At 36.0% G+C, this 13,888-nt stretch overlaps 1 protein-coding gene across 1 annotated transcript in view; it reads right to left on the reverse strand.

Moving 5' to 3' along the window:
* Positions 1-426: 426 nt before the first annotated feature.
* The window catches only part of LOC139638304 (alpha-mannosidase 2-like), a gene marked incomplete at its 3' end in the record, with an annotated part of 47,522 nt that continues 34,060 nt past the window's right edge, over positions 427-13,888 (reverse strand). The window contains exons 15-23 of the mRNA XM_071512403.1: positions 11,837-12,005; positions 10,525-10,755; positions 8,276-8,404; positions 6,992-7,106; positions 5,739-5,872; positions 5,059-5,200; positions 4,661-4,789; positions 2,028-2,233; positions 427-538 (exon numbers count right to left, since the gene is read on the reverse strand). Coding sequence (XP_071368504.1) covers positions 427-538; positions 2,028-2,233; positions 4,661-4,789; positions 5,059-5,200; positions 5,739-5,872; positions 6,992-7,106; positions 8,276-8,404; positions 10,525-10,755; positions 11,837-12,005 — 1,367 coding nt within the window. The remainder of the gene's footprint in view (positions 539-2,027; positions 2,234-4,660; positions 4,790-5,058; positions 5,201-5,738; positions 5,873-6,991; positions 7,107-8,275; positions 8,405-10,524; positions 10,756-11,836; positions 12,006-13,888) is intronic.

The raw sequence follows: 13,888 nt of genomic DNA on the forward strand, positions 1-13,888 counted from the left end.
GGGGCCTATGTGGATGGATGCAGAATGAACCAAGGAATCCAGGGAAAGTGTTTTGATTTTGATTGTGGCCCATATGGTTCAGAAGTTATAGGCCAAAAATGTAAAGTTGCTTGTTATAGCGCCACCATGAGGCCAATTGACTTGGGTTTCGTTGCCTGACTAGCGGCTGAGACTTTTGGGACCCATCTGACAAGTTTGGTCACTGTAGCTCTTATGGTTTCTGAGATCCAGATACTTTTAGGGCAGAAGAAGAAGAAGAAGAAGAAGAAGAAGAAGAAGAAGAAGAAGAAGAAGAAGAAGCAGAATAATAATAATCTGAACAAAAAACAGATTATTAGGGGTCCCCAGCACTTCATGCTGGGACCCCTAATAATACAACACAGGAAGAAAGAAAGAATGAGAGTGTGTGTGTTTGACTCCACCCACCTCCTCGTGCACGCTCCTCGTGCAATTTCAGCGGGATCGGGGGGGCGGTGCTGCAGTCGAAGCCCTTCCTGTGGAGTAGGAGCGCCGCTTCCTGTGACGGACTTCCTGCTTCCTGTTGGGGGCGAAATCGCAAACGAATGAACTTAAAAAATTTTATTCCTTTTTTTATGATTTTTGTGAATTTTTCTCCACCAAGGTTTGACCAATTTTGCTCACTGTTTACTGTTTTCAAAATATTTATGGAAATTTTTGTCTCTTCATAATTAAAATTTTAATAAGTTTCATTTTATTGTACACTTTCATTACTTTTATATTTATTATTTTTGATTTTTATTCCTATTTTTTTAATGAATTTTTCTCCCTAAAAGTTTTACAAATTTTGCTTGAAATGTCATTAGTTATTCCAAGATATTTTAAGAAAATTTATCCCCAGTATAATTTCCCATATTCATTTCATTTTACACTTTTATTTTTATATTTATTACTTTTATATTTTATTATTTAATATTTTGTAGTCCTTGTTTTATCATTTATGAATTTTGTTTTTCCACTTTTTATCTTATTTTTATATTTTTTATTTTATGTTATTAGTTTTCATATTCAAAATATTACATTTATGTTTTTTCCCCTTTTTTATTTTTTTTATTTTTTCCTCCCTCAAAGTTTCACTGATTTTGCTCAAAATTTGCTCGATGTTTTCAGGACATTTTGTAAAAAAAAACATGTCCCTTTATAATTTCTGATATTTAATTTTATTTTACACCTATTACACCTATTCTATATTTATTACTTTTTAATTTGATATTTTATATGTTTTATTCATTTTTCTATATTTTATGGTTTTCTTGTGCCTCAAACTTTCACCGATGGTTCTCAAAATGTATTTCAGGACATTTTTCAAAATGTTTCCTGTTTACATTTTCCCATGCTTATTTTATTTTATATTTTATATATTTTATTTTTATATTTATTAGTTTTACATTTATTATAGGTTTTTTTATTACCTATTAATTAATTTTTGCCCTCTCAAAAATTGTTAGTTTTCAGAACATTTTTACAAATCTTATCGCTTTATAATTTCCAAAACTTCCCAGTAATTTCCTGGTAATTTTCCACCTTATTTTCCATCATTCATTGTTTTAAAAAATGTTATTCAATTTTTTTTTTACATTTTATGAATTTTTTCTCCTTCAAACTTTAACTTATTTTCCTCAAAATTCTAATTCAAATTATTCAGAATATTTTTTTATATATCTTTAATATTTATAATTTCCCAATCATTTTCCAGATATTTTCCTGGTGATTTCACATCTTATCTTCCATCGATTATTATTTTTACATGTTTTTATTTCCTTTTTTTTTTTTATTTTTATGAATTTTCTTGTGCCTAAAGTTTAAAGCAATTTCCCTCAAAATTTCTTTTATCTTTTTCCATCATCTATTTTTTATTTTATAATTTTCATATTTTTTCTAATGTACATTTCACCGTTTGTTCTCAAAATACAACCTATTCTTTCAAGTATATTTTTCAGTTAAAAAACAACATTAGAATTAGAATTTTCCATATTTCCCGGTAATTTTACCAGTAACTTTTCCCCCACCTCTCCCTCCATGCTCCTCAGGTTGAGCAGGTGCAGGTCGCATGGAAACGAGGCACGCAGCGGCCGGAATGGGCGGAGCTTCGGCAGCGGGGGGGCGGGGCCAGAGGGGGAGGGACCGTGCAGAATGATTGGCGGGTGGCAGAGGGCGAGCGAGGAGAGGTGAGCGAGCAGAGAGAGGTGGGCGACCGAGGCTCCGTCCACTTCCTATCAGAGAGGAAGAGAAAAAACATAAGAGAAATTATATAATATATATTTATTATTAATAAATATAGCCACAAGCAGCAATTGCAGGGTCCAAGCGCAATTTGAAAAGACATCGATTAATCATGAAAAAAAACTGCTTTTGCCACAGCCACTGTCTTTAGGCCTACTCAACAAGTTAATTAACCAAGCAAAATTCAAAAGATTAACTTTAATAATTCTGCAGAATTTTTAAGCCTAATTAGAGACGTTAACACAAAACATCAAACATGCAGAATAAACACAATTTTTAACAGCCATCTAACAGCTGAGGCCTGTAGTAACTTAACAGACCTCTGTGTTTCCCACAGGTTGACAATTTACTTTGTTTAGGGTTAATTACTTTTCTTTACATTGTGTCCAATAGAACCCAACTGGTGATCAGGGGGAATATGCAGTGAACTAACACTGTTAACCTTCTGTGTTGAGCAGTGTTAGAATTGTCCGAAGTTATTCTTTACAAATACCAACACACGTGAGTTTGGAGTGAGTTTTAGTTTTTCAGTTTTCAGAACGGGGGACAGACAGATTGAGTTCAGAGCTGCTGCATCGCCACATGACAGACGAGACGTGATGCGCACTGAAGACACCATGCCCCCCCCCCCCCCCATCTGTTCATCACATCTGGACAGGTGAGATAGCAGCTCCAAGCTGCGAATAAACAAAGCGATGGGTCCAGACAACATGTACCCATGTTGTCTGGACCCATCTAATCCATGTTCTTTGACTTCTCCAGTGTCTTCAACACCATCCAGCCTCCTGCTGGCAGAGAAGCTCTCTGAGATGCAGGTAGACCAAAACCCCGTGAACTGGATTACGGACTACCTCACCGGCAGGCCGCGGTACGTCCGGATGCAGGGCCGCCTGTCAGACGAGGCGGTGGGCGACACCGGCGCACCCCAAGGACCCGTACTGTCACCACTTCTTTTCACCCTCTACACCTCGGACTTCCGCTTCAACTCCGGATCGTTCCACCTACAGAAGTTCTCTGACTCCTCCTGTTGGCCGCATGAGGAGGACAAGGAGGAGGACAAGGAGGAGGACAAGGAGGAGGAACACAGAGAGCTGGTGGAGAACAACCACCACCTCCAGCTCAACATCACCAAGACCAAGGAGCTGGTGGTGGACTTCAGAAGGAGCAGGAAGTCCCCAAACCCCGTCACCATCCAGGGGGAGGAGGTGGAGGTGGAGATGGAGGTGGAGGTGGAGGTGGAGGTGGAGGTGGAGATGGAGAACTCCTATTGGTTCCTAGGAGTGCAGCTCAACAACAAACCGGAGCGGTCGGACACTGAGGCTCTGCAGGAAAGGACAGATCAGCTGTTCTTCCTGAGGAGACTCAGGTCCTTCAGCGTGAGCAACAGGCTGCTGCAGATGTTCCACCGGTCTGTAGCAGCCGGTCTCTTCTTCTTCTGTGGTGTGCTGTTGCAGATGTTCAACCGGTCTGTAGCAGCCGGTCTCTTCTTCTTCTGTGGTGTGCTGTTGCAGATGTTCTACCGGTCTGTAGCAGCCGGTCTCTTCTTCTTCTGTGGTGTGCTAGGAGGTGGCATCAAGGCAGGGGAAGCCAACAGACTGAACAAGCTGGTGAAGAAGTTTGGCTCTGTTGTTGGAGTCAAACTGGACAGACTGGAGGCAGTGGCAGAGAGGAGGATGAGGGGAAAGATCACCTCCATCCTGGAGAACCCCTCTCACCCCCCCCCCACCCCCTCACCCTCTCTATGATGTGCTGAGGATGATGAGGAGCAGCTTCAGCTTCAGCCTCCTCCTCCCACGCTGCAAGACGGAGCGGCTCAGGCGTTCCTTTGTGCCGGCGGCCATTGGACTGTTCAACAGCATCAGCGACCCCGGTGCCAGCCAGTCATAACTCCTGACCCCCCCCCCCACACACACATACACACACCCTGCACATGACTCAGACCTGGACTTCAATCTACTGTACGCTTAGTTTTCATTTTTTGGTTTACTAATTAAGGCATGATGATTTCAAAAATCATGTTGTTTTTTCCCTGTAACGTACGGTTTAGGAGGATCACTGTGGGATCACAGGCAGTTTTTCAGAGGGGGGGGGGGGGCGATGTCAGAATCGGGGGAGGAACCAGTGTACGAAAGATTTATTTTCTCTCTACGACACACGGTTCAGAAGTTATTGGCCAAAATGTAAAGTTGCTTGTTATAGTGCCACCATCTGGCCAATGTGCATGGGCTGCCTTGCCTCAGTAGTGGTGGGCCATAGGAGCCCACCTGCCAAATATGGTTTCTGTTGGACTTATGGTTTCTGAGCTGCAGATACTTTTAGTGGAGAAAAAGGAAGAAAGAATTCCAGCAAAGAAAAAAAGCCAGAGAGCATTTCAGAACTTTCTCTCCCTCCCTTCTCTCTCCTTACCTCTGCCGCCCCCCCCTCCCCCTCCTGTCCTCCAGCAGCAGTCGGTAAAAAGAGGCGGTCAGTTTGTTATCAGTGACGCCTTGTCCGAGTCCACGGTTATCGTCCTGATTCAACCTGCGGTCCAGAACCACCTCCAGATGACCTGGGGGGGGGGGGGGGGGGGGTCAGAGGTTACAACAGAAAAACACTCTACACAGAAAAAAATGGAAAAAAAAGTTAAGTGAAAAAAGATAATCAAAATTGCCATTAAAAAAAATCACAAAAAAAAGAAAAAAAGAAAACAAAACAGAAAAAAAGAGAAAAGTTCACAGAACAAACAAACAAAACAAAAAAATCAGCAAGAAAAAGACAGTATCAAACAGAAAAAAATAATATGAATAAATATGAAATATGAAAGTGAATATTTGTCACCTGGCTGTAGAGCAGCAGCAGCCTGACTCTGAGCCGTCAGCAGCGTCAGACGAGACTCAGAGTCCTGCAGGAAGGACGAGCTGCTGCAGGGGAAGAACAGAGCCTGGAGGGGCAGATTACCCACAATCCTCCTCTGCTGCATCTGCACAGACAGAGAGACACAAAGAATATGAAAATGAGGAAAAATATGAAAGTCAGTGGAGAGGGGCAAGAGACCTAACAAAACAAAACAGAGAGACATAAATAGTACAGACAGAAATGTTTTTAAGTGAATGGAGAGGGGCGAGGGACACAGAATACATAGAGAGGGAGAGAAATTTTCCTAATTTTCTCCCCCAATTTCTCAATTGTACTTTTCCCACATTTTTATTTCACAAATTTTCCCCAAACTCTGTTTTTCCCCAAATTTTCCCCCTAATTTCTTTAATTTCCCTTGCGTACTTTCTGAAATTTTCCAATTTTTCCCCTAATTTCAATTTTTTCCCCCAAGTTTTCTTTTCTCCCCTGATTTTGCCCAACTTTTCATTTTTTCCCTTTTTTCTGTTTTTGCCTGTATTTTTCTTTTTTTTCCTCCATATTTAGAAATATTTGAATGGAAGTAAATGGAGAGGGGCGAGAGCCATAGAGAATGAATGGAGAGAGCGATGGGCGAGTGAATTTGACGCAGAACAGCGTTTGACCTGGAAGCCGTTGAGGTCGCTGTAGAAGCGGTTGCCATTGGCGATGTCACTAACAAGCCGCATGACGAGCTCACGGTTGACCTCCGACCTGATGTCCACCATGTTGGAGAGCTCTACCGAGCTCCCAGCATGCCCTGGGGCCAAGAGAGAAAGAGAGAGGGAGAGAGAGAGAAAGAGGGGGGCTTTTATTCTGAAAAGATTTGGTTTAGGAGCAAAATATAAAATAAAATATATGAGATACAAAAAAACCTATACAAAAAATGTTGAAAATTTATTTGAACATCATTTGAATAATTTATTAATCAATATTTGAAAAAATCTGTTAAAAAAAACATCAAATAAAAATGAATAAAATAGTAAAATTTGACGTGGAATAAATTATAAATGAAATTTATTCCAAGCAAGATTAAAATAAAAAAATAAAAACGTATTTAAAAAAACACAACATTTACCAAAAAGTACTAACTCAAACTTATATTTGTATATATTTATATATATATATATATGTATATATTTATGTATATTCCCGTAAAAAATCAAAACTGTTCGGTTCACCTCCCATGGTTCGGTGTGCCGCGGTTCATTCAGTCCTGTGTCCACCCCCCCAAACCACTTAACTAAAACCACTGAAGATTGCATTTTATGATGCAGGGATATTTTATGTTATAATAACAAAGAGGAGTTTTTACTGTTGAAAGAATGTCTGTTGATTTAGTTATACTGGACTTTAATTTTCAGTGAAAAAAGATTTAATTCAGGCTAATTTAAGATTTTTTAAATAAATACATTGTGTAAATTGGAATTTGCAATTGTAGTATTTGTATTTTGTATTTATATTTGTATATTTGTATTTATACGAACTGAGTTTTCTGAACTGTTACACCCAAATATATAAATATAATTTTTTGTGTTGCAAAAAACTAAGGATAAAGAAAAAAAGTGAAAAAAAATAAAATAAGAGAAAAACAATCCAACACAAAACATGAAAAAAGTAAAATAAAATAAGAATTTAATAAAATATATACAAAATATAATAACAAATATTTTAATAAAAGCAACAATAACATAAAATACATTAAAATAAAGTAACAAAATAATAGTAGAAAATTTAACAAAAAATAAACTTAAACATAATAAAAATGGAGGAAGAAAGAGCAAGAAAAAAACAATTTTTGGAAAAATTAAGACAAAAAGTAAAAAAAATTAGAGGTAATAAAGAACAATAATTTAATAACAATAAGAACTGATTTTACCGTCCACATGATAGAGGCGGAGCGTGTGCGTGAAGTGCCGGTAACAAGAAGTGATGTCACTGAAAACCTGCCCCCTGGTGACACGCACAAGGGGAGGCTCTGCCTGGGAGTATGGCTGGGAAATAAAAAATTATTATTAATACCAAAATATAAAATAAAATAAAAATATTTTCCTTCCCAATTTCTAGATAAAAAACAAGCTTGATTTTTCACACTTTTCCCTAATTTTTCTCTGTACATTTTTTACATACCTTTTTTACAATATTCCTCCATTGTCTCATATTTTATTCTATTTTCTTCCCAATTTTCCCAAAATTTTGTCAATTTTCTACAGTTTTTGCCAAAATCTTCCTAATTCTACCTACCATTTTCATCTAACATTTCATAACATTCCATATTTAAAATATTTGCTATTTATTTGTTACTCGATTTTTTGCAAACTTTTCTTCATTTCCTCCTCAATTTTCCACATTTTCTTGCAAAAATCCTCCATTTCTCCCCTGATTTTCAAAAAAAGTTTCTAAAATTGGTGCTAATTTTTTTTGGGTCATTTTACCTATGATTTTTCTCTAATTTCTTTCTCTATTAAAAAAAACTTTTTTTTTTTTTTCAAATTTTCCCCCAAATTTTATTTCACTTTTTCACCATTTCCACACCACACATTTTCCAGTTCAGTCTAACTCTAATCTAGTTTTTATGACTTTTCTCCATAGTTCAGTCTAACTTTAAGTCCAGTCTAATTTTCATCTAGCTTTAAGTTTTTTTTCTCTATTTTCTTCCATATTTTTTCAAAATTTCTCCATAGATGAAAATTTTTTTTTTTGACAAATATTTCATAATTTTTTTTTACTCAATCCTTCTTAGATTTTCTATATTTTTCAAAAGAAAGTTCCTCCGTATTTGCCTTTTTTTTTTTCCCATTTTCTCATGTTTTCCCTAAAATTTTGCATTTTCTTCCAATTTTTCCACATTCCCCCTCCCCCAGTCTAACTTTAATCCAAGTTAGTCCCAGTGTAACTTTAATTCAGACTAATTTAAATCCATTCTTTTTTTTTATTTTCAAAATTTTTTCTCTTTTTGTCTCAATTTTTATTTTTCTCCAGATATTTTCTTGAAAAAGTTGAGAAAGATATGGGTTTAACTTTAGTCCAGTCTGAATGTTTTTCTCTGGGTTTTTTCCCCCAAATGTTCTGTTAATTTTCTGTTTTTTCCTCAATTTTTTTATGATCTTTCTCCATATATTTTGTTTAACTCTAGTCTGGTGTAACTCTAGTCTGGTCTAACCTGGGCCGGTCCATCAGGTAGAAACAGATAAGCTCCACTTTTGTCTCGGTTCGCTTCGGTTCTGGTTCCGTACCACAGGAAGTGGATCTGGATCTGACGCTGCAGACCTGAAGACAGGAGGCGGAGCTTCTGCACAACATGAATATATTAATGAATTAGAAACATTTAGAAATACTAAAACAGACAATATATATGTATCTATACATATATACATATATAATAAATAAAAGTAATTTCAAACACAAATACTTAAAACCAATAAAATTAATAAAATATATCTAAAATAATAATAAAAACATAAATCAAAAACAAATATATAATAGATAAATTAATATAATAATAAAATCAATATAAAACATATATAAAACAAATGACATATTACAACTAAATTGTACAAATTATGAAAAGCTGTAAATAATTTTAATTAAAATATCTTGAAATATGTAATAAAATATGTAATGACATTTTTAATCAATACATAAAGAAAAATCAAATAACAAATATAAAATATAGCCACAAGCGGCAATTGTGGGGTCCAAGCACAATTTGAAAAGACAGAATGACAAAACATTACACAAGGCAGAAAGACACACAAAAACTGACATGTTAAGATCGGACAGTCTATTAGTTAAGGCTTAGCACCGGCTTTTGTGTTGGCCCATGACTTCTGTCAAGTTCATCATTTCATTGCAGCCACATTCACAATGGCCAAACTTTCTATTAGAACACATACCTCTTGTTCTAATGACGAGACTGGATTTGAACCCACAACTTTCAATAGTACAATAGTAAGTAATATTTCAACAATAGTAAGTCACATGGGCCAGAAAACTGCTGCTGCACTGCTCTCTATGGGTGAAACTTCTAGCCACACCCCAATCTGTGATGCCAATCAGGTATTTTGCCACTGACAGATGATGTCAAACACTTTGAGTTTTCTGCACTGTGTGATTTAGTGTTGATTTACTTTTCATGAAACTTTAAAATGGTCAGAATTCATCAGGGACTTGAACTCACAACCTTGTGGTTTCTGTAGTTTGATGAAGATTGATCAAACTATCTTGAATATATCACACTGTCAATTTATTAACTATTTGCAGCTGCACATTTCCATCTACCGTACGCTCAGTTTTCAAGATATAACAATTTTTACTAATTAAGGTATGACGATTTCAAAAATCGTGGGATCACAATCACTTTTTGCTATAAACAGGGGGGGGTGACTTCAGAATCAGGGGGTAGGTACCAGTACAGAAAACATTTACCTCACTTCAGCCGACATGTCCTGAAAATGTCAGGTCTCTAGGACATACGGCTGATTTTTTTAATGAATTTTTGAAGTTGCAACTTAATACCTATGAAGATTTGGTTATTATGCAATAAGCCACGCCCACTTTAATCAATAATGACCACATTTCATGGGTCGACGATGATTCAGAAGTTATTGGCCAAAATGTAAAGTAGCTGGTTATAGCGCCACCGTCTGGTCAATGTGGGCTGCCTTGCCTGAGTAGTGGTGGGCCATAGGAGCCCACCTGCCAAATATGGTTTCTGTAGGACTTACGGTTTCTGAGCTGCAGATACTTTTAGCGGAGAAAAAGGAAGAAAGAAAGAAAGAAAGAAAGAAAGAAGAAATAATTCCAGCAATAACGTGTGTTGTGTATGTGTTAATGATATCATCACCATCACAATTTATGTTGTGCTTGGTGCCCTACATATCCCACTTTTAAGACCCATCTAAAACAATGGCTCAAGGCAGACCAGAACTGTGATCACTTTTAACCTCACATGTTGTTCAGTGTATTTTGTCTATTTCTACTTGGAAATTTGTATTTTGTCACTTGTAATGTTACTGTTTTTGCTACCTGCCTAGGGACTACGGATGTAAATTAGCATTTTTGCTAACTCCGGCATGTTTACATCTTGTATTTTTATGCTGATGTTCATTAACGTGCTCTGTCCCTATCAAATAAACAAATAAATAAATAAATAAAATATTTTTATAAATTTTTTATGTTATTCATTTAAAATAATTTTCTGTATTTTTTAAATCAATTGAATAAAAAGTCACTATTTATATACATATATATATATAACTAATATATATTGTGTATATATATCTATATCTATATAGTATATGTATAGTATATATGTGTATATATATATATATATATATATATATATATATATATATATATATATATATATATAATTATATATATATATATTTGTTTTGATGATGTCATTACCTGCAGGAAGCCGCTGCGAGGGGAACTCCATATTTGGACATGTTTATTCTTCAGCGATAAAGGGGCGTCGGCTTCGGCTCCAGAGGGGCGGAGCACCCGGAAATGATCGGCACTGACGGACGAATCAGAGTGCAGAAAGGTGTATTCAGCCCGGGGGGCGGAACCAGACGAAGCTCGGGTCACATGATAAATGACCAATGACAGAGGAGGAAGATTGGCGATGAAGGAGAGCTGAAAAATGTGTACATTAATATGGAAATTATTATTCATATATTAATACATGGAGCAAAAAATAAAATTATTTACAATTATAATTGTAAATAACCCAACTTTTAACCATAACTAAATATCAATTTATATAGTGTTTATAAAAAGTAAAAAAACAAAACAAAACTTTAAATTATTTTCATTCATTTAAATGAATTTAAACTAATTCTAAAAAAGAAACCAAAAATGTAAAAACAAAAATAATTTGATTGTAAACAAAATTAAAATAAAACTAATTAAAACTAATTGAGACATTCAAACTAATTAAGACATTATGAAAAAAAAATTATGCTTAACTAAGAAAATTAAAATATTTTTAAAAATTAATGAATGAAGATTAAGTTAAAATCAATCAAGAATTCAATCAGTATCAAAATTAATATAATAAATAAAATTGATGAATACAATTAATTAAAATATTAAGACAAGTAAATTAAACTAAAATTAAACAAAAGAAAATTGTTTAAGCTTGAAAATGAAAAACTTGAACCTGAAAAGACTTCACAACTGAAAATTTAAAAAAAAGTGAATACTTCAGTTGTAATCAAAAAAGAAAGCATTATTCATGATTTATATGCAACAATAAAACTATCATAAATAACGAATATTCTAAATATGAAATGAAAAGAAAAATATGTAAAATTGCCTGACAGAAATGTATCAAAATAATTTAATTAAAAAAACATTAATTGGGTAGTCAAGCTATCTGCATGCCTTCAAAGTGTTCTTGGCAGGTACAAAAGGATAAAGGCAGGATTAAACAGAGCAGAAAGACTCCATGCACACTGCCTTAAAAACAGTCTTTCTGTTTTTAAAAAAACATTAATTAAAACATTAAGATGACAAAATGACACTAAACAAAGAAAATTGCTTTTTCTAATTAGTGAAGATTACATTTTTTTTTTTTTTTTATTGCAATCAAAAATGAAATTAAAAAACAATTTAAATATTTTGAAATCAAATCAAATAAAACAAAACAAATTAAAATTAAAAGAATTAAATAAAAAATACTAAATAAAGAAATATGTAAATATGTATTTAATACCTGGAAATTCTCTGTGGATGATCTGGTTGGCTCCTCCCACACCGCTGAGATCTGCGACGGGATTGGCTGGTCGGTCTCCGCATCGACGACTCGAGCATCGGGCGAATCGATAAAAATGCTGACGACGGATGACTGAAGCTGCTCCGTCGGATTAAATATGATCAATGACCTGGAATATTTATATTCATAATTAATGAGGAAATTGATGAAAAGAAAACAAGAAAAACATTTGAAATATTACAAATTATATATGCAAAAAAAGAAAAAATATATAATATGCGTATAATATGAAAAAAAATACTACTAATAATAATATTAACAACCTGGAAAATTTATATTCATAATTCATATATTTATGAGGAGAAGAAAGAGAAAAACATATGGGAAATATTCCCATATATACAGTATATATATATATATATGTATTTATATACACACATATATATTGTTAGGTTGAGTGGTAGGAACAACTCCCCCAAACCACTCTATTTTCCATCTTTCCTTTTGGCTGGTTGGTTGTAGTAGGCGGGGCTTAATCATTACTGCGGAGACCAGGTGTGCAATGTGAATGTTTTCATGCAGCCGGACTTGATTCCTTTACGCAGTTTGAGTCTACTGAAGTGAATTGCGGGCCCAATGATGTTTCCCTGCCTACGTCTGATTATCTGAGAACCACCGATGTCATTATTGTTCACGGACCAACTTAGAATCACTCAACAAAACCTGAACGGGAGTGTCTCCCAACCAAACGTCGATTCGGCTGGCCACCCATGGGGAGCTCGACTGTGCTAGCCAGCGACATCACCCTCCTGTTAGCTCTCCACCCCGAGGTAAGCCCAGACCACCCTGCCAACCAGCCTTCTTTCCATCTTTCTCTCGATGCTGCACCAGGCCAAGTTAACACACATGCACACTCACATGTCAGTGTGTGAAAATAACCCTAGACTTCCAGGGCAACCAGAGCAGGGACAACGATACTGTAAGAAAGGCAGTTTTAGCTGCATATAAGGTTGTTCCCGAGGCTTACAAACAGCAATTTAGGTCACTTTGTCGTAAGCAAGGGGAAACCTACCTTGATGTGGCAAGGGTTAGGAAGCGGTTTTTGACAAGTGGCTGGCAGCCCGTCAAGCCTACACTTACCAAGATTTGCGCCAGCTCATGCTATTGAAGCAATTTAAAACCAGTGTCCCAAGACATATAGAGGCCCACCTTAATGAATTAGAGGTGAAAGATTTGTGAAAAGGCTGCCATGGCAGCTCATTCCTATGAATTAACTCATGGAGAGATGCCTTGGAGAGGGAAGTTAGGAAGACCAAGAAGTTGGCTAGTGAGGGTGATGGACCAGAGGCTGTGACCAAGTCCAATTCCCCTGCGATTCAGTCTCAGAGTTCCTGGAAAAAGCCTGACAGGCCTCTGTTTCCTAGATCTGAGATAATTTGTCACTATTGTAAAAAGCCAGGCCACATAAAATCTAGTCGTCCTGTTTTAAAAAGAAAAGAAAGCAAATATGTGGCTTTGATTGCAGCTCAGCCATGTGTAGACCATGCTGAAGACCAATTGGTCCAGGTATCCAGGCAACCTCCCAAGGGGTCTGAAGGTTTTGTGTCTGAAAGGGGTGTGGCTGTAACCACAGATGGGGAAATGGTCAGTCTATCCTGAGGGACACTGGAGCTCTTCTATCTCTTGAGGGAGTGATAGATTTGCCACCTTCCACCGATTTAAACGCTACTTCTCTCGTAAAGGTCTTTGTTCAATTTGTTGGTGTTACATTGCACAGTCTTTCTAACTATGTCATTTAGCAGACGCTTTTGTCCAAAGCGACTTATAGTACAGTAGTTACAGTTGGTTTCACAGTAGTGAAATCAACTGTGCATCACAGTATTCATCAGCTAAGCCTTTTAAGAGGAATAAGTAGCATTCTTTGAATATTTTTTATTTTTTTATTTTATTTTTTTATTTATTAAGAAGGGTAAGAAGACAGGTTAGTTCAAGAGGGGTCCAGGTGTAACCTGAAGAGATGTGTCTTTAGTCTCCGCCGAAAGATAGGAAATG

This window comes from Centroberyx affinis, unplaced genomic scaffold (genome assembly GCF_046629955.1).
Source record: "Centroberyx affinis isolate AG114_WGS23_722 - 3 ecotype Tasmania unplaced genomic scaffold, CSIRO-AGI_Caff_v1 ptg006253l_1, whole genome shotgun sequence".
In the NCBI taxonomy this organism is placed as follows: Eukaryota; Metazoa; Chordata; class Actinopteri; order Beryciformes; family Berycidae; genus Centroberyx; species Centroberyx affinis.